A 19,647-nucleotide genomic window follows, 5' to 3' on the forward strand; every position below is an offset into this window, starting at 1 on the left:
GCTGTCCTTGGAGCAGCTGACCTTTTTCATCGGGCTGATGCCTGGCCCCAAGTTTCCTGGGACACTCAGAGGCTCCTAGCCCAATCTTCACTTGGTGATGGTTTTAAAAATGCAGAGATGCGCATTTTCTAGGCGAGTCCATCTCTGAAGGCGACTCGGAGAGCACAGTCATGACCCTTTGTCTCGGCAAGTGTGGGCCAGCCCGCTGCTCTTCCCAGAGAAGCTAACATAAATGTTTATTGACAGAACAGTCATGGAGAAAATAAAGTTGCTGATTCATTGCCTTATACTGAACCCTTTGTTTCTCCCTCCTCTTCCTTCCTCTTTATAAAGAGGCACGCCAAGGGACAGCACGTTCTGGGGACCCACTTGGTCTCCTAGTTGCCTGTTTCTGCCTCCTCCACCTGCAGTCCTAAGTGCCGTGGCAGCGGCCTGGGCCTCCTGCTTCCGCCGCGGGTGTCTCAGAGGAGCCATGGAAGCTCTGGGGCTTCCGAAGTTGGAGCTGAACGTCCCCATGGTGACAGTGGCCCTGTTGGTGGCTCTCCTGGCCCTCCTGAAATGGTAAGCGCGGGCCAGCCCCAGGGCCTGGGACGTCCCCAGCAGTGGCAGCCCGGGAGCCTTGCTGGTGCCACAGCGGGGAATGTGGGAGTGTGTTTTGCTTCTTTTCTAATCTCCAGGGAGTTGAGTATTAACACAGCCTCAGAATTAAAAGCAAACAGCCAGGTTAATCTTTTGCTGAACTGCATGAGATTGAAGTGGTGGGGAAGGCTGGCGATTCGGGGACTGAGAGCCTACACATAATTGAGTTGGAAAGAGGTGGGAAAAGAAACAAAGTGGAAAGGCACTAGCTTTGGGCTGGAAGTGTCTCCTCGCACCCGTCACATCTCCTCACCCCGTTTTTCTAAGGCCCTCTCCCTCTCTTGGATTTACAGTGCAGTCCGAGTCTGGGCTCCTATTGCATTGAAAACAAGAGAGGCACCGCAGCCAGTGGCCAGTGCGGCCCCTCTGCGGGAAGTCACTGACAGGGGTTTCCGCAGGTTGAAGGACGAAGTGACTGATTTCCTAGTCTAAGGCCTGAGGAAAGGGACTGGGCTTTAGCAAACGAAGCCTGTCGGACCCCCCCGAGTTGGAGACCAGTGCAGACTTGAACAGTGAGCTGCTCCCTGTGTTTTTGCCAATTCAGCAGCAGAGTTCCCGGGGGGCTCTGGGGAGTCCGGGGATGGAAGACCTCCCATGTCTGCTACCTTCCTGCACATTCACTGTGTCGGCTGAACTGATCAGTTGCCCACTCCATCGAAATGGATTTAGGTGGCTCTGGCTTTTGAGGAGAAAGTGGAAAAATAATGGAGTTGGAACAAAATTTCAATTTGTTTCTGGTGGTAATAAAGCCTCCTCTAGATTAATAACTGGGAAGGCACTTTGAAAAGCATCAAGCATTATGCAAATGTCAGGTATTATTCTTTTGGAATTTGCATAGCTGAAAGTGGGATCCACGTTTGATGTTCTGTGATGATGAAATTGCTTCTTGGAAATTGGCTCTGAAACTCAGCTCCAGCGCCAGCGCTGTTTTGCTTTTTAACTGGTTTAATTACCTTTTGAACTTTTCTACCTCAGTGTAGTTTATCTTGCAGTGAAACCAGCCATGTGCAAAACCAAAAGCAAACGGTAGCCTCTGGCCTCCACTCCCCCAGCACTCCATCTCAATGGGCTCCTGTGCTCGGGGAAGGCCAAAGCCCGGTACCTGGTGTGCAGAGGGCGCTTGGTGGATGTCAGCTTCTGTAATGAGCAAGCAACGTAAAAGTGGAGGAAAACACGTCTCCTCTGGTTTAGCTTTGTTTTACATTTCTTATGATATGCCTTTTTAAAAAAAATTATTTATTTGAAAGGCAGAGGTAGAGAAAGAGGAAGAGACACACAAAGACACACACACAAAGACACACACACACAGAGGGAGGGAGGGAGGGAGGGAGGGAGGGAGGGAGATCAGTCTTCCTTCTACTGATTCACTCCCCAGATGGCTGTAGCAGCTGGGACTGGGCCAGGCTGAAGCCGGGAACCTGGAGCTCCATCCAGGTCTCCCATGTGGGTGCAGGGGCCCAAGCACGTGGGCCGCCTTCCGCTGCCTTCCCAGGCCATAGCAGGGAGCAAGTGGGGCAGCTGAGACTCCAACTGGGAACTCGAGTGGGAGATGCCCATGTTGTAGGGAGCGGCTTAGCTCACTGTCCCACAGCACCAGCCCCACTAACATGCTTCTCAATGTTAACTTCTCACCAACAGCTACGCTCTGATGGTGGTTCACCTGGGTTTCACTGCGACTCCTCCAGGTGGTCTCACAGCATCACTGTTCGTACTGTATGCTTTGCTACATTTCTGTTTGTTTTTCATTGTGTCTCCTTCATCTCTGTATTCTTAACTCCAAGTTCACGAGCGACACACAGTGTGGCCCCGACAACGCTTGATGAGTGGACGCCACGTGCATCCACTAACGCTGTTCTCAGGAAGGCCGTGGGCCTGACCGAGAAGCTGCTGTGCCCGCTGTTTGCAGCCAGGTCCCAGCGGAGACGCGGGCATGGTCACATGACCCCCGTTCCGCAAGGCTGCCGTGCACCTGTAATCTGTTCTCGGGCCGTATTAATAACCTGGTACAAAGACACGGAGATTTCAGATAGAGGCACGAAGTGCAGGTGGGAAACAGAAGTAAGAGCTGACTTGCACTTGTTATCACCAGAATGTTTATTGACCTGTTAATGTGTGCCAGGCGTGGTGGGAGGTCCTGGTGCACGGTCAGGGTCTCAGGCTGCGGCGGGGGAGCCATGCAGGCGCTGGGGCTGAGCTCCGTGTCTGCAGATGTTAACGCTGCAGGAATGGCCGTGGCCACGTCACGTGGCTCCTGGGCCCATGCCTGACCCAGCTCAGAGGTAACCACCCCCGGGCGCGCCCCCATCCTCTCCTAGGCAAGACCCTAGGCCGCCACGAAGTGGAATGAGGCAAGGCCCGCCTCCAGCTTCCTTCGCCAGAGAGGGCACCTGGGGAAGAGAGGTGCTTCTTGGAGATTCATAGCATTCCGAAGGGTCTGCAGCAAGGAGACCTGTCGAACTTGATTTAACCGTTTTTCCACACTCCTTTGATAATGGACGGCCACGGCGAGAGGGGCAACCATGACCAGTAGGGACGTTCCCCGGCAAAGGGCGGTGAGCCGCGGCCCAGTCAGGCAGCTGCCCAGGCCGGGGGAAGCAGAGGGGCTGCCAAGCAGAGCAGGGGAGTGTTAAGAGGATCCCCTTTGCACGCGCTGGGGTCCAGGTTGATGTTTTGTCGACTTCAGGACACGGAGTGTGTGGAATGTGGAGACGACAGCAGGGCTGGCTCAAAGCCCACATCGGAGAAACCGCACAACCACGCTGTCCTGAAGGTGGCGGGGGTGCAGCCTTGTGAGGCTGGGAGGATCCCCCAGTGTCCACTTGGAAAGCACCTGCTGTGTGGGAGGGGCAGTCGGCACTGTTGGTCGCGAGCCCCCCAGAGCCGGGGTCCGTGATTTCCACGTGGGTAGGTCTGTGCTGACGCTAGCTGCCACTCGTGCAAAGGAAGCTGGATACAACACAAGTGGCCCGTTGGCGTCTGCTCGCTCTTTCTCCTGGGCCCCTCCCCATCCTCAGCGTCAGTTCCTAGGGCCGCTGGGGTGTCCCCGGGACCTGGGAATGCTCTCAGCAGGCAGCATTTAGGAGCCTCCTTGCAACTATGTGCTGGACTCCTTCTCCACCTCCAGCCCAGGCCCCCTTGGCCCTTCTGGGTCACAAGCCAGCCAGATGTGACCCTGGGGAGCAGAAGCGCCTTGAAATGCAGGGCGCAAGTGGCCTGGCAGAGGAGAGGAGGGAGAGGTGGGAGAGCATCCGAGGCTGCAGCGTTTGGTGGGACAGAACATCGAGCGTGCACGATGGGCAGGGGCTAGAAAGACATTTTAAAGGCATGGGTCACTTCCACGGCCTCCGAGCATCCAGGGCGGGATGCACGCTGCGTCCCCTTAACTTTTCTCTTTTTTTGGTCTACGATGACACTTGGGTTTAATAACTCAGTGATGAGCTCAGAGATACAATTGAGCCTGCTTATGAAAACTAGGTCTGCATTTCCTGGAGGACTATTTCTACAGAATATTATTTTTTGTTTTCCCTCTTTTAAATAGTTACACACAATATCCCTCTCCTTCTCCTTGTGTTATTGATTTTCCAGAGCGCGAGTACGAGGTGTGACTATAAAGTACTGTGACTGATTATTTCAGCATACACACCAGACCTTATACAGCCAAATGAGTTTTACGACCTTGACAAGCGCTGTGCCGATAGGCTGCAGCCTCACTGCAGATGCCACTATGGGAAAACACACGCCTAGGGCGTGTCACTGGGAACGGGCGGTGTCCCCCTGCAGTGTTCCAAAAGCCCTCAAGGCAATAAAGCTTTGTTGGAAAGAAACCAGGTAGCTGCTTAATCTGGGCGGTATTATCTGTAATCCAAACCAAAACGTGGTTACGGGACAATAAGGCATGCTGCTGTTAATCTGCTCAAAAGGCCTCTGAACAGCTTCTGGGAGCTGTGAATTCTGCTGAAGGGCCCTGCACATTTCACATATATTTCAAAATGACTTGTTTTCGTTTTAGGGGACGCGGCCAGCGTTCCCATCAATGGCAGGACTGGGCCAGGCCAAAGCCATGATCTGGGGACTCAATCCAGAGTGGCAGGGGCTCACTTGAGCCGTCACCTGCTGCCTCCCAGGTGGCACAGCAGCAGGAAGCTGGAACTGAGAGTGAAGCTGGGACTTGAACCCAGGCACTCTGGTAGGGGCTGCACGTGTCCCACGTGTCCAAAGCACCGCCTTTATTATTTTTTTTAAGATTTATTGGAAAGGCTGATTGATATAGAAAGGACACAAGTGCGTGTGAACTCACACACACAGGAGAGAGATCTTCCAGATGGTAGCTTACCCACAAATGGCTGCAATATCCAGGATGGGGCTAGGTTAAAGCCAGGAACCTAAAACTCCATCTTGGTCTCCCACATAGGTGCAGGGGCTCAAGCACTTGGGCCATCCTCACTGCTTTCCCAGGTGCATTGGCAGGGAGCTGGATCAAAGCGGAGCAGCCAAGACTCAAACCTGCACTCCAGTATGGGATGTCAGTGTCGCAGGCAGCAGGTTAACTCACAACACCACAAAGCTGACCAGCAGGGGCTGGCGCTGTGGTGTAGTGGGTAAAGCCGCCGTCGGCAGTGCCAGCATCCCATATGGGTGTCGGTTCAAGTCCTGGCTGCTTCACTTCCAACCCAACTCTCTGCTATGGCCTGGGAAAGCTGTAGAAGATGGCCTAAGTGCTTGGGCTCCTGCACCCAAGTGGGAGACCTGGAAGAAGCTCCTGGCTCCTGGCTTTGGATAGCACAGCTCTGTCCGTTGCAGCCATTTGGGGAATGAACCAGCAGATGGAAGACCTCTCTCTCTCTCTCTGCCTCTCCTTTCTCTGTGTAACTCTGACTTTCAAATAAATAAATAAGTAAATCTTTTTTAAAAGTCCCTATGCCAAACACCTACCCCTGTTTTGTATTTTTATTTTTAAGAAAACAATAGCAATAGTCTTACTACTTGTATTCATACCTTTTTAAAAAAAGATTTATTTATTTGAAAGTCAGAGTTACACACAGAGAGAAGGAGAGACAGAGAGAGAGAGAGAGAGAGAGAGAGAGGTCTTCCATTTGCTGGTTCACTCCCCAGTTGGCCACAATGGAGCTGGGCTGATCTGAAGCCAGGAGCCAGGAGCCTCCTCCGGGTCTCCCATGTGGGTGCAGGGGCCCAAGGACTTGGGCCATCTTCTGCTGCTTTCCCAGGCCACAGCAGAGAGCTGGATCGGAAGTGGAGCAGCTGGGACTCGAACCGGCGCCCATGTGGGATGCCGGCACTGCAGGTGGAGGCTCTACCTGCTATTACACAGCGCCGGCCCCATCCTTCTTTTACCCAGTAAGGAACTTGGGATTCTGGTAGCATCTGTTCTTCGGGTAAAGATGGAAGAGGCATCTCATTTGTTAAATCACTAAAGCAAACTGCCGGATGTCTGTCTGTGCCCAAGAACTCGCTCCGTGCTCATCCCCTCCAGAGGGGATGGCTCCCCCAGAAACAAAGCGACGGAATGGACCCCGTCCCTCTCAAATGTGACGACAGCAGCAAACCTGATAGATTAGCCCTTGCCTATTACATGGCCATCTGTAGCCTCACAAAGCCTCGCTTCCGCCTGCGTATGTGGACGTGGGCGTAAGCCTGGGGAGGGGACGGGCCGAGGACAGGCGTGCACGCTGTTGTCAGTGGGTGGGTCAGCTGCCGAGCGCCACCTTGTCCCTGGTGACCACAGTTCCCAGGGGGCAGGCGGCAGGGGAGTTCCTCTGGAGCCTTCAGTCCTTGCCTGCCTTCAGTCTCAGCACAGAGTATGGTGCAGGACCACAGGGGGCCACCCTCAGCCTCCCCTGCGTACCCACAAAGGTGTTTCTCAGCCAATTCCTGAACACGTGCCTGAAGCGATTCTTTTTTCTCAAAGTATATAGAAAAACGGTATCAGAGAAGGTCTGTCCAAAACCAGCCAACCTCTGCACCCAATGGCTTCCACCAAGACCCCGTCATCAGAGCGTGAGGTGCAGACATCCCAGACACAGCCAGCGGCTTGCGCCGAGCCCGGCATCTGCCGGCCTGGTGCCCTTACCCTCCCCCTCAGCACGGCGCTCCACACGGTGCAGTGCATCCCTGCTGCCTGAATGCCCTCCCCCTGTTCCAGTGAGGCCCACTCCCCCTTCCAAAGCCTGCCACTCTTCCGTGAAGGGCTCTGCCACCAGGCCAGCCCTGAGCGGGCTCTGCCTCTCCTTGCATTACTGTATTGTTATGACATAGCCTGTCTTGCTGGCCTGTCTGAGGTCAGGGCCTGAGTCTTAAGCCATTGAATACCTGAATACCGTAGCTGCTTAGTAAATGTCAAGGATCGTGACTATGCCGCAGGTAGCTTCTATAGTAGTGGCATTGCTTCCACATGGTTTCTGTTTATAGCATGTGCATACATGCGTGTGTGTGTGTGTGTGCGCACATGCTGAGAGGGCCGGGTCTGTCTCCCTCTCATTTGTGCACTAATAGAACTGTGTACCCAGCAGCTGGCCAAGTGCTGTGTCTGGCTTATTGCACGGTAAGCAGATGACTTTTCAGTTCATGTGCTCAGTGAAGGCCGGAGGTCGTCTGGATTTTGTGATGACCCTACTTCGTTGACGTGCTGTGGGTAGTACTCCGATGCATGCACACAGTCAAGCAGTTGTCGCTCTAGAGACTGGAGAGCAAGGCTGCGAAAAGGGGGGGGGGGCTGAACGCAGGCCCCAGCCCTTTAGCACGGCAGTGCACCTGAGAGAGCACAGAGCGCCCAGCCTCCGAGTGGGGAGCTGACAACAATTGTGGAGGGTCGGGGATGGGAGGCAGCCAGCCCGCAGAGAGGCAGCCGAGAGCCCACACCTCCCCTCACTGTCTACCGCACAGGAACCTCACCACTGAAGCTGAGGCTTCTAACTTCTTCCGCAGGTCTCAGGTTCTGTTGTCCCAACCACAATGCCTACTTAGGTAATGACTGATTAATTAATAATTCAAAGACAAGCTGATTGGAATGACTGCCAATGACAGTAGCTGGTCATCGAGGTGACCAGCATTTGTGTACCCCGTTATAATTCTGCTCCAAAGCAAAGCAAGTTTACATTTCAGTAGCCTGTACCCTCGGATGCTCAACAAAGGCTCTTGGGGATGCTCAAGTATCGCAGGTATCCCCTCCTGCCTTTCACAGACCAGTAGGCGTCGGGGCCCTGGGGTGTACAACACTGGGAGGGGTGGCGGCAGCTCCACATTTAAGAGTTCCTCTCTCTGTACATGGAGGCGGAGTAAGACGGGCAGCAGCATCTCAGACCACATGAGGGTAAGCAGGGAAGCATTTGGTAAGTTCTCAGAAGCGTGGAGTTGTGGAAGTCAGCCGAGGTCTTACAGGTTAGGGACAGGCCCTTCGTCCAGTGGGTGACACAGACACCCATCCTGGCTAGCTTCCTCACCAGCAGGTGAGGGCCAGGGGTGCTGCCTCTTCACGGGGGGCACCTTTCCCACCTCGCCACCCCGGTCAGCTCTCTGGGAACCAGCCTTGCCACCTTGCTTCCTCTCACCCCAAAAGGCAGCCAATCCACGGGCTGGGCAGTGTGTTCCTTGAGCTACGCCTTCTCTGGCCACTGTTCTGTGGTTGAGGGCCGTAACAGCCCCCCGACTGACTCCCCAGTCTGTCCTGGAACCGTAGGCAGAACCAGCCCCCTCCCCCACACGGACTCCTCCCCGGCCCCCCCACCTGGGGCATTAGGTCAGGAGCCCCTTCTGACCTGGCCCCAGCTTGGCACTTGCTTCCCTGGCGCTCACAGCTGCCTATGCACACTGTGCTGTTCACTGCCGGTTTCCTTCCCTCTGCTGGGACCCCTTCCTGCTTCCTGCAGGAGAGAGCTGCTCCAGGACCTTCTCCTGTGTTCCCTGGGCTCTTGCTTTTTCTCTAATCCCTTACCTGGCTCCCCCATTCCAAGGTGAGCTCCCCAGGGGCAGGGCAGTTCTTGCTCAGTTTAGCCTGGTCCTTCGCATTGCGCTGGGGGCACCCAGTGGGTTTCTATAGGTCACAGGCACTCAATGATTATTTTTGAATCAAATGGAATGGAAAGAAATGTGGACTTTGTGTGGCACATGCTTGGCATTATGGACACCCATGCACGTGACTTGTTCTTTGTCACCATGAATGTCATCCTGCAGAATTCCCGTTCATTTCTGGCTGCGTACTGCCACAGGCAGCCACCACCCCCGCTTGTTACATAACGAAGTTTCATTGAGTTGAGATCTGGATCTTAATAAAAGATTTGGTCTTTGCAATTCAGGCTCGGCTGGGCTGGCTGTGGGCTGTGTTCATCTCTGGGCTGTTCACGAGAGAAGGGATTGCGAAACAAGATCATAGAGCAAAGGTGGCAGCCGGACTGTTTCAAATGAGCTACTCTCGAGCAGTCTGGCAGCCTGCAGTTCACCCCTGCTGCCGTGTAAACACATCACTCCTGGTGTCTCCCCAGGTTCCAGAATAGTCCGGAGCTCGGCAAGAAGATATCCTGGGTTCAAATGCTGGCTCGTCATGTGAGCGTAAGCAGGACATCTGAGATCTCTGTGTCTGAATTTTCCCACACATAATAGGAATGATAGTAGATGTTGGGAGGACTGCGTGAGTGAAAACCCGGAGCAGACCTGGAGCAGTGCCTGGCAGTTAGTCTTCAAGAACTGTTAGCTATTAGTGTTATCCAATAACTGCGCCCTCGGACTCAGCAATGGCTGTATAGATGTTAAGCAGATAGATCTTGGTTTTTATTTATTTTTCAAACAGCATTCTGACTTCTCACATAGTCCCCAGGCAGGCACTGGAGTGAGAAGTAGAGAGAGCTGTATTTCAAACAAGTGGCCTCACTTGCAATGATCCTGCCCTTACACTAGTAGGTAGCTGTTAACCTTGAATACATAAAGTGAAGTTTAAAAAGGTCTCTTGGGTTTAGCAACTGAAGAGTCTTTTTAAGAAAAGATTAACTTATTTGAAAGGATGAGTGACACAGAGAGAGGAAGAAACAGAGAGAAAGAGATCTTCCCATCTGCTGGTTCACTCCCCAAATGGCCACAATGGCCAAAGCTGGGCCAGGCCAAAGCCAGGAGTCTGGAACTCCACCCAGGTCTCTCGTGGGTGGCAGGGGCCCAAGTTTGGGCCATTCTCCACAGCCTTCCCAGGCACACTCTCGGGGAGCTGCATTGGAAGCAGAGCAGCTGGGACTTGAACCAGTGCTCTCAGATGCTATGCTGGCATCACAGGTGGTGCCACAACACTGGCCCCTGCAGCCATGGAGTCTCAGAGGGTGTCACAGGTGGTTCGCAGGTGACACCGTGGCGACAGAAGCCAGAACGCAGCAGCGGTGGGAAGGAAGGCAGCTGGGAAGACTGCAGACTTTCTCTGAGGTCAGGGGTGTCAGCTGCCCTCTGAACTTGACCCTCTTCCACGTGGTGGGGTGGAGGCGGTCATCCTTCACCTGTCTACTGGGGAGGCAGGATGAGCGCTTCATGCACGGTCAACCTCATCTCGACACCTGTCGCGATGTCTGTTACGGAACCTGTTTGCATCCAGGTGTAGGTGTTCAACAGTTAAAGCAGTTCTATTTCTTGAAAAGTGCTCTAAAAATCAAGCTTTAAACTCCATTTGATTTCCAGACATTTTTCAAAATTTCTTATGACAACATTTACATCTATCTTCTGATTTGAACAGTAAGAGCTCAATTTCTCATTTGGTCTGTGTTCTGTTAGTTGGCACTTCTCCTGCCCTTGGGCTTGTGAACTTGAAGTGTAAATGATGCATAGCAAATCAGTAAATAAATCCTGCTAAGCCTGACTCCATTCTCTCATAGAGCAGACGTTCTGATCCCGGCTCTGTCAAGTCCAGTCCTTTACCATCGGCACCCTCGATCAGAGCATTGTGAATGTTTCTCTGTGGTGTCTTACAACAAACAAGTCATCCAAACACCCACCTCCTGCCCATCTCCTCTCTGACCATCTGCCTCCACCCTGATTACCGCTCCGCTCACTCTTCCTATCCCAAGCAAGTGGCTTGAAAGAGGATCCTACACTCGCCCCTTGCTGGGGGTTCTGCTCCATTCTCTACTGAAATGGCTACTCTGATGCTACCATTGAGTTCCTAAACTGAACTAGCGGTTTTCTTTGACTCCTTTCCTCTGTTTAGAGCTTTGTAAGAGTTGGCTCTGGTGTGCTTAGCCTCTCTTACTGCGGGCACATGCTGTGGTGTAGAGCAGGACAAGGTGGGGGAACGCTGTAGTGTACAGGCAGGACAAGGTGGGGGAACGCTGTAGTGTAGAGGCAGGACAAAGGTGCAGGAACGCTGTAGTGTACAGGCAGGACAAGGTGGGGGAACGCTGTAGTGTACAGGCAGGACAAGGTGGGGGAACACTGTAGTGTACAGGCAGGACAAAGGTGGGGGAGTGCTGTAGTGTAGAGGCAGGACAAAGGTGGGGGAGTGCTGTAGTGTACAGGCAGGACAAGGTGGGGGAGTGCTGTAGTGTACAGGCAGGACAAGGTGGGGGAGTGCTGTAGTGTAGAGGCAGGACAAAGGTGGGGGAGTGCTGTAGTGTACAGGCAGGACAAGGTGGGGGAACGCTGTAGTGTACAGGCAGGACAAAGGTGGGGGAGTGCTGTAGTGTAGAGGCAGGACAAAGGTGGGGGAACGCTGTAGTGTACAGGCAGGACAAAGGTGGGGGAACGCTGTAGTGTACAGGCAGGACAAAGGTGGGGGAGTGCTGTAGTGTACAGGCAGGACAAAGGTGGGGGAACGCTGTAGTGTTCAGGCAGGACAAAGGTGGGGGAACGCTGTAGTGTACAGGCAGGACAAGGTGGGGGAACGCTGTAGTGTAGAGGCAGGACAAAGGTGGGGGAACGCTGTAGTGTAGAGGCAGGACAAGGTGGGGGAACGCTGTAGTGTACAGGCAGGACAAGGTGGGGGAACGCTGTAGTGTACAGGCAGGACAAGGTGGGGGAACGCTGTAGTGTACAGGCAGGACACAGGTGGGGGAACGCTGTAGTGTACAGGCAGGACAAAGGTGGGGGAACGCTGTAGTGTACAGGCAGGACAAAGGTGGGGGAGTGCTGTAGTGTAGAGGCAGGACAAAGGTGGGGGAACGCTGTAGTGTACAGGCAGGACAAAGGTGGGGGAACGCTGTAGTGTAGAGGCAGGACAAGGTGGGGGAACGCTGTAGTGTACAGGCAGCACACAGGTGCAGGAACGCTGTAGTGTACAGGCAGGACAAGGTGGGGGAGTGCTGTAGTGTAGAGGCAGGACAAAGGTGGGGGAACGCTGTAGTGTAGAGGCAGGACAAGGTGGGGGAACGCTGTAGTGTACAGGCAGGACAAGGTGGGGGAATGCTGTAGTGTACAGGCAGGACACAGGTGGGGGAACGCTGTAGGGTAGAGGCAGGACAAAGGTGGGGGAGTGCTGTAGTGTAGAGGCAGGACAAAGGTGGGGGAGTGCTGTAGTGTACAGGCAGGACAAAGGTGGGGGAGTGCTGTAGTGTAGAGACAGGACAAGGTGGGGGAACGCTGTAGTGTACAGGCAGGACAAGGTGGGGGAACACTGTAGTGTACAGGCAGGACAAAGGTGGGGGAGTGCTGTAGTGTAGAGACAGGACAAGGTGGGGGAACGCTGTAGTGTACAGGCAGGACAAGGTGGGGGAACACTGTAGTGTACAGGCAGGACAAAGGTGGGGGAACGCTGTAGTGTACAGGCAGGACAAGGTGGGGGAACGCTGTAGTGTACAGGCAGGACAAGGTGGGGGAACGCTGTAGTGTACAGGCAGGACAAGGTGGGGGAACACTGTAGTGTACAGGCAGGACAAAGGTGGGGGAGTGCTGTAGTGTACAGGCAGGACAAGGTGGGGGAACACTGTAGTGTACAGGCAGGACAAAGGTGGGGGAGTGCTGTAGTGTAGAGGCAGGACAAAGGTGGGGGAGTGCTGTAGTGTACAGGCAGGACAAAGGTGGGGGAACGCTGTAGTGTACAGGCAGGACAAAGGTGGGGGAGTGCTGTAGTGTACAGGCAGGACAAAGGTGGGGGAACGCTGTAGTGTTCAGGCAGGACAAAGGTGGGGGAACGCTGTAGTGTACAGGCAGGACAAGGTGGGGGAGTGCTGTAGTGTAGAGGCAGGACAAAGGTGGGGGAACGCTGTAGTGTAGAGGCAGGACAAAGTGGGGGAACGCTGTAGTGTACAGGCAGGACAAGGTGGGGGAACGCTGTAGTGTACAGGCAGGACAAGGTGGGGGAACGCTGTAGTGTACAGGCAGGACACAGGTGGGGGAACGCTGTAGGGTAGAGGCAGGACAAAGGTGGGGGAGTGCTGTAGTGTAGAGGCAGGACAAGGTGGGGGAACACTGTAGTGTACAGGCAGGACAAAGGTGGGGGAGTGCTGTAGTGTAGAGACAGGACAAGGTGGGGGAACGCTGTAGTGTACAGGCAGGACAAGGTGGGGGAACGCTGTAGTGTACAGGCAGGACAAGGTGGGGGAGTGCTGTAGTGTAGAGGCAGGACAAAGGTGGGGGAGTGCTGTGGTGTACAGGCAGGACAAAGGTGGGGGAACGCTGTAGTGTAGAGGCAGGACAAGGTGGGGGAACGCTGTAGTGTACAGGCAGGACACAGGTGGGGGAACACTGTAGGGTAGAGGCAGGACAAAGGTGGGGGAGTGCTGTAGTGTACAGGCAGGACAAGGTGGGGGAACGCTGTAGTGTACAGGCAGGACAAAGGTGGGGGAACGCTGTAGTGTACAGGCAGGACAAAGGTGCAGGAACACTGTAGTGTACAGGCAGGACAAAGGTGCGGGAATGCTGTAGTGTACAGGCAGGACAAAGGTGCAGGAATGCTGTAGTGTACAGGCAGCACAAAGGTGGGGGAACGCTGCAGTGTACAGGCAGGACAAAGGTGGGGGAACGCTCTAGTGTAGAGGCAGGACAAAGGTGGGGGAGTGCTGTAGTGTACAGGCAGGACAAGGTGGGGGAACGCTGTGGTGTACAGGCAGGACAAAGGTGGGGGAACGCTGTAGTGTACAGGCAGGACAAAGGTGGGGGAATGCTGCAGTGTATAGGCAGGACAAAGGTGGGGGAATGCTGCAGTGTACAGGCAGGACACAGGTGGGGGAACGCTGTAGTGTAGAGGCAGGACAAGGTGGGGGAGTGCTGTAGTGTAGAGGCAGGACAAAGGTGCAGGAACACTGTAGTGTACAGGCAGGACAAAGGTGGGGGAACGCTGTAGTGTACAGGCAGGACAAGGTGGGGGAGTGCTGTAGTGTACAGGCAGGACAAGGTGGGGGAACGCTGTAGTGTACAGGCAGGACAAAGGTGGGGGAGTGCTGTAGTGTAGAGGCAGGACAAAGGTGGGGGAGTGCTGTGGTGTACAGGCAGGACAAAGGTGGGGGAATGCTGTAGTGTAGAGGCAGGACAAGGTGGGGGAACGCTGTAGTGTACAGGCAGGACACAGGTGGGGGAACGCTGTAGGGTAGAGGCAGGACAAAGGTGGGGGAGTGCTGTAGTGTACAGGCAGGACAAGGTGGGGGAACGCTGTAGTGTACAGGCAGGACAAAGGTGGGGGAACGCTGTAGTGTACAGGCAGGACAAAGGTGCAGGAACACTGTAGTGTACAGGCAGGACAAAGGTGCGGGAATGCTGTAGTGTACAGGCAGGACAAAGGTGCAGGAATGCTGTAGTGTACAGGCAGCACAAAGGTGGGGGAACGCTGCAGTGTACAGGCAGGACAAAGGTGGGGGAACGCTGTAGTGTAGAGGCAGGACAAAGGTGGGGGAGTGCTGTAGTGTACAGGCAGGACAAGGTGGGGGAACGCTGTGGTGTACAGGCAGGACAAAGGTGGGGGAACGCTGTAGTGTACAGGCAGGACAAAGGTGGGGGAATGCTGCAGTGTACAGGCAGGACAAAGGTGGGGGAATGCTGCAGTGTACAGGCAGGACACAGGTGGGGGAACGCTGTAGTGTAGAGGCAGGACAAGGTGGGGGAGTGCTGTAGTGTAGAGGCAGGACAAAGGTGCAGGAACACTGTAGTGTACAGGCAGGACAAAGGTGGGGGAACGCTGTAGTGTACAGGCAGGACAAGGTGGGGGAGTGCTGTAGTGTACAGGCAGGACAAGGTGGGGGAACGCTGTAGTGTACAGGCAGGACAAAGGTGGGGGAACGCTGTAGTGTACAGGCAGGACAAGGTGGGGGAGTGCTGTAGTGTACAGGCAGGACAAGGTGGGGGAACGCTGTAGTGTAGAGGCAGGACAAGGTGGGGGAACGCTGTAGTGTAGAGGCAGGACAAGGTGGGGGAACGCTGTAGTGTACAGGCAGGACACAGGTGGGGGAACGCTGTAGTGTACAGGCAGGACAAAGGTGGGGGAGTGCTGTAGTGTAGAGACAGGACAAGGTGGGGGAACGCTGTAGTGTACAGGCAGGACAAGGTGGGGGAACGCTGTAGTGTACAGGCAGGACAAGGTGGGGGAACGCTGTAGTGTACAGGCAGGACAAGGTGGGGGAGTGCTGCAGTGTACAGGCAGGACAAAGGTGGGGGAACGCTGTAGTGTAGAGGCAGGACAAAGGTGGGGGAGTGCTGTAGTGTACAGGCAGGACAAGGTGGGGGAACGCTGTGGTGTACAGGCAGGACAAAGGTGGGGGAACGCTGTAGTGTACAGGCAGGACAAAGGTGGGGGAATGCTGCAGTGTACAGGCAGGACAAAGGTGGGGGAATGCTGCAGTGTACAGGCAGGACACAGGTGGGGGAACGCTGTAGTGTAGAGGCAGGACAAGGTGGGGGAGTGCTGTAGTGTAGAGGCAGGACAAAGGTGCAGGAACACTGTAGTGTACAGGCAGGACAAAGGTGGGGGAACGCTGTAGTGTACAGGCAGGACAAGGTGGGGGAGTGCTGTAGTGTACAGGCAGGACAAGGTGGGGGAACGCTGTAGTGTACAGGCAGGACAAAGGTGGGGGAACGCTGTAGTGTACAGGCAGGACAAGGTGGGGGAGTGCTGTAGTGTACAGGCAGGACAAGGTGGGGGAACGCTGTAGTGTAGAGGCAGGACAAGGTGGGGGAACGCTGTAGTGTAGAGGCAGGACAAGGTGGGGGAACGCTGTAGTGTACAGGCAGGACACAGGTGGGGGAACGCTGTAGTGTACAGGCAGGACAAAGGTGGGGGAGTGCTGTAGTGTAGAGACAGGACAAGGTGGGGGAACGCTGTAGTGTACAGGCAGGACAAGGTGGGGGAACGCTGTAGTGTACAGGCAGGACAAGGTGGGGGAACGCTGTAGTGTACAGGCAGGACAAGGTGGGGGAGTGCTGCAGTGTACAGGCAGGACAAAGGTGGGGGAACGCTGTAGTGTAGAGGCAGGACAAAGGTGGGGGAGTGCTGTAGTGTACAGGCAGGACAAGGTGGGGGAACGCTGTGGTGTACAGGCAGGACAAAGGTGGGGGAACGCTGTAGTGTACAGGCAGGACAAAGGTGGGGGAATGCTGCAGTGTACAGGCAGGACAAAGGTGGGGGAATGCTGCAGTGTACAGGCAGGACACAGGTGGGGGAACGCTGTAGTGTAGAGGCAGGACAAGGTGGGGGAGTGCTGTAGTGTAGAGGCAGGACAAAGGTGCAGGAACACTGTAGTGTACAGGCAGGACAAAGGTGGGGGAACGCTGTAGTGTACAGGCAGGACAAGGTGGGGGAGTGCTGTAGTGTACAGGCAGGACAAGGTGGGGGAACGCTGTAGTGTACAGGCAGGACAAAGGTGGGGGAACGCTGTAGTGTACAGGCAGGACAAGGTGGGGGAGTGCTGTAGTGTACAGGCAGGACAAGGTGGGGGAACGCTGTAGTGTAGAGGCAGGACAAGGTGGGGGAACGCTGTAGTGTAGAGGCAGGACAAGGTGGGGGAACGCTGTAGTGTACAGGCAGGACACAGGTGGGGGAGCACTGATTACAATGCAATGGATCCAGTTTTACAGAAGCAGAAATGAAGGTCCAGAGAAGTAAAGGAATTGACCTGTATTTGTCAGCCACGGCTGAAGCCATGCTGGGTAACAACCACACAGTTGTTGGCAAAGGACCACATGTCTTTTTCTCATGGTCGTTGGGTTGGCTGGGTTAGCTCTGCACCAGGTTGAGGGTGGGATTCAGATTTGTTCCACCTGTTTTTCATGGGACCAAGGCTGAAGAAGCAAATCGTGGGAAGCTCCACTCCTCACAGATCATTGCAATGAGAGACATGAAGCGGAAACAGCAGTATCTCAAGACCTCAGCCTGGAGACATCTTAAGGTCCCATCTACCCATCTTCCATTGTCTAAACAATACACATACAAGACTAACACTAGCGGAGTGCGGAAGAAGACTGTGTGCATTGTGGTTGGAGGTACGGCAAAGTCAGAGAACAATGGACATTCATGTAGGATTTCGATACAGAGAAGGCACAAAGAACAGGAGGAAGGGTTCAATCTACCATGTGCGCCAAGAGCCCACATTGGGATTCTGACATTTGGCAAAGCAGAAAGAGGCTGTGTGAATGACAAAAGAAAACAATAACAGAAAATAAAAGACTTGAAACTAACGCACAGTTGGATTTTTATCATAAATGAAAACACGGAATCTCTGGAAAACTCAACATCAGCCGCAGACACTGATGGGGAATATACGAGCTGGGCATGGTTGGTCATGGCAGGTCTTTGCTATTCGCACAAGGGATTTGAACTTAAACTTCCAGAGACAAAGAGAGACTCTCCTCTCACTTCCATATACTTCTGAAAATTGTCAGGAATCTGCATGAGGAGGGCTCCTGCAATCTAGAATCAGCCACAGAATCTCATTTCCTTTTTTCCTCTAAAAAGGGTGTGGTGATGAAAGCAACTGAACTAAAGTGACCTAGCTTCAAGCACTGCTAGAGTGGGCCCGGAGCTCTGTGTAGGGCTCAGCTCGGATCTGGGCTGAACCTTGGACTCTAACAAGGCTTTCCGACCAAACAGGGGATGGGGGGCAGCTGCTAAGTCCTGTAGAGCAGAGTGCACTCTGGGAAGAACACAGATGACTCAGGGGACGGGATGGGGACGAGCCTGGAGATTTCTTTTTTTCTTTTTTCTTTGACAGGCAGAGTGGATAGTGAGAGAGAGAGAGAGAAAGGTCTTCCTTTTTGCCGTTGGTTCACCCTCCAATGGCCTCTGTGCTGATCCGAAGGCAGGAGCCAGGTGCTTCTCCTGGTCTCCCATGGGGTGCAGGGCCCAAGCACTTGGGCCATCCTCCACTGCACTCCCTGGCCACAACAGAGAGCTGGCCTGGAAGAGGAGCAACCGGGACAGAATCCGGCACCCCGACCGGGACTAGAACCCGGTGTGCCGGCGCCGCAGGCGGAGGATTAGCCTGTTAAGCCATGGCGCCGGCCGAGCCCGGAGATTTCATCTCCAGCTGAGGGCTTAGGGAAGGCTGGTCTGAAGGCCAGGAATCAGAGGAAACCTGGCTGCAGAAAGCACGGCGAGTTCACCATGTCCTGAACTACAACCACCGGGCGGGGCTGTAAACTGTGAGCTGTGTCGTTTGGGACAAATTCATTGTTCTACACTGGGCAGTCAATTTGTGGACGTTGTGATGCCAAGAGACAGCTATGCTGAAAACATAAGCAGTTCCAGAATTGTTTAAAATATTCTCGTAGGTGCTAGAGCTCTACTGGGTTATTAGGGGGAAACATGCTTATTGCATGCACGCCCTGTCAGAGATTACCCTTGGTCCTGGGTAGCGCTGTCAGGAGAAGGGGTAGCCCACTGTCACAGGACCTTTGGCACACGATGAATCTGACTTAGGTTTTCGCAGATAAAAAGAGACTTTGCCTCACTTCTGAGCTCCTCCGTGTTGTACACGTTGGTCCACTCTCCTCTAGACGGGAGTGCTCGGTCACAACATTTCAGTTCTTTCCTCAAGGAAGGGTGAGCTGATCACAACTAAAATGCAGCTTAGTTATAATAATAATACACAGCAAAGCCAAGGCAGAGAAACAAAGGCCAGCATTCAAAGCGAGTGAGTAAAACACAACACTTTGGGATTAGTGTCTTGTTTCCATCTCACGGCTTCTGAGTCCCTAGGGTGGTGAGCAGGACCCTTACCACCAACACCCATACGGAGTTATTCTCTTTGGGCTTTCCTGGGAACTGACGCCCACCCTGATGGTCTTCGTACGGACTTGGGTGGTCACTCCCTCCAAATGCGTGTCCACTGGGACCTTGGAAAGCGACCCTATTTAGAAAGAGGGTCTTTGCAGACATAATTGAGTAAAGATGAGGTTCTATTACATGGTGGTGGTGGGGAGTGGATCTCCTCACAAGAGAGGGAAGATGACACGAAGACAGAGTCAGTGGGGAGAGTGCTGATGGAGGAGGCGGAGACTGGAGTGAGTGACGCATCTACGAGCCAGCCAGCACCAAGCGTTGCCCGCAACTCCTAGACCTAGAAAGAGGCAGGGAAGGTCCCCCCTGAGTGTCTTCAGAGGAAGCCTGGCCGTGTGGACACCTTGATTCAGACTTCTGGCCCCAGAACCAGCTCTCGTGTGAAGCTGGCTGGTTTGTGGAGACGTGATATAGCAGTGCCAGGAAACTGATCCTGCCTCCTTCCCCCCCTCGGACTTGCTGAGCCAGGACAGACAAGCCAGAAGCTTCATTCAGACAGCAGGCCTGAGCCAGGCCCTGTGGTTAGCCTCTAAGCCTCAGTTTCCCCATCTGTAGAATGGACATAAGGATGCTGGAGAGTGAAGGGCACAGTGTTTGCCAAGTGTCTTTGTAACTTTGTTTAATGGGTCAGTACAACGCCCGAGACATAACAAAGGCTTGGTAATTTGAAGTTTCCTTGATTTTACTTTTCCAGTGGAAGCACAGGGGACCTGCATGTTCTCTCAGTGGCATGCGATGGCATCTGGGACAGCACCAGGCCCAGAGTAGGTGTACCAGGGTCACGTCAGGCGATGAAGCACGGATCAGCTACTCCTGTTGCAATGCGT

At 54.2% G+C, this 19,647-nt stretch overlaps 1 protein-coding gene across 1 annotated transcript in view; it reads left to right on the plus strand.

Moving 5' to 3' along the window:
• The first annotated feature begins 346 nt into the window (after window positions 1-346).
• The window catches only part of TBXAS1 (thromboxane A synthase 1), a 180,409-nt gene continuing 161,108 nt past the window's right edge, over window positions 347-19,647 (plus strand). The window contains exon 1 of the mRNA XM_062176025.1: window positions 347-561. Within this exon, the coding sequence (XP_062032009.1) occupies window positions 473-561 (89 nt within the window). The 5' untranslated portion in view covers window positions 347-472. The remainder of the gene's footprint in view (window positions 562-19,647) is intronic.

Source organism: Lepus europaeus, chromosome 1 (assembly GCF_033115175.1).
Source record: "Lepus europaeus isolate LE1 chromosome 1, mLepTim1.pri, whole genome shotgun sequence".
Lineage (NCBI taxonomy): Eukaryota > Metazoa > Chordata > Mammalia > Lagomorpha > Leporidae > Lepus > Lepus europaeus.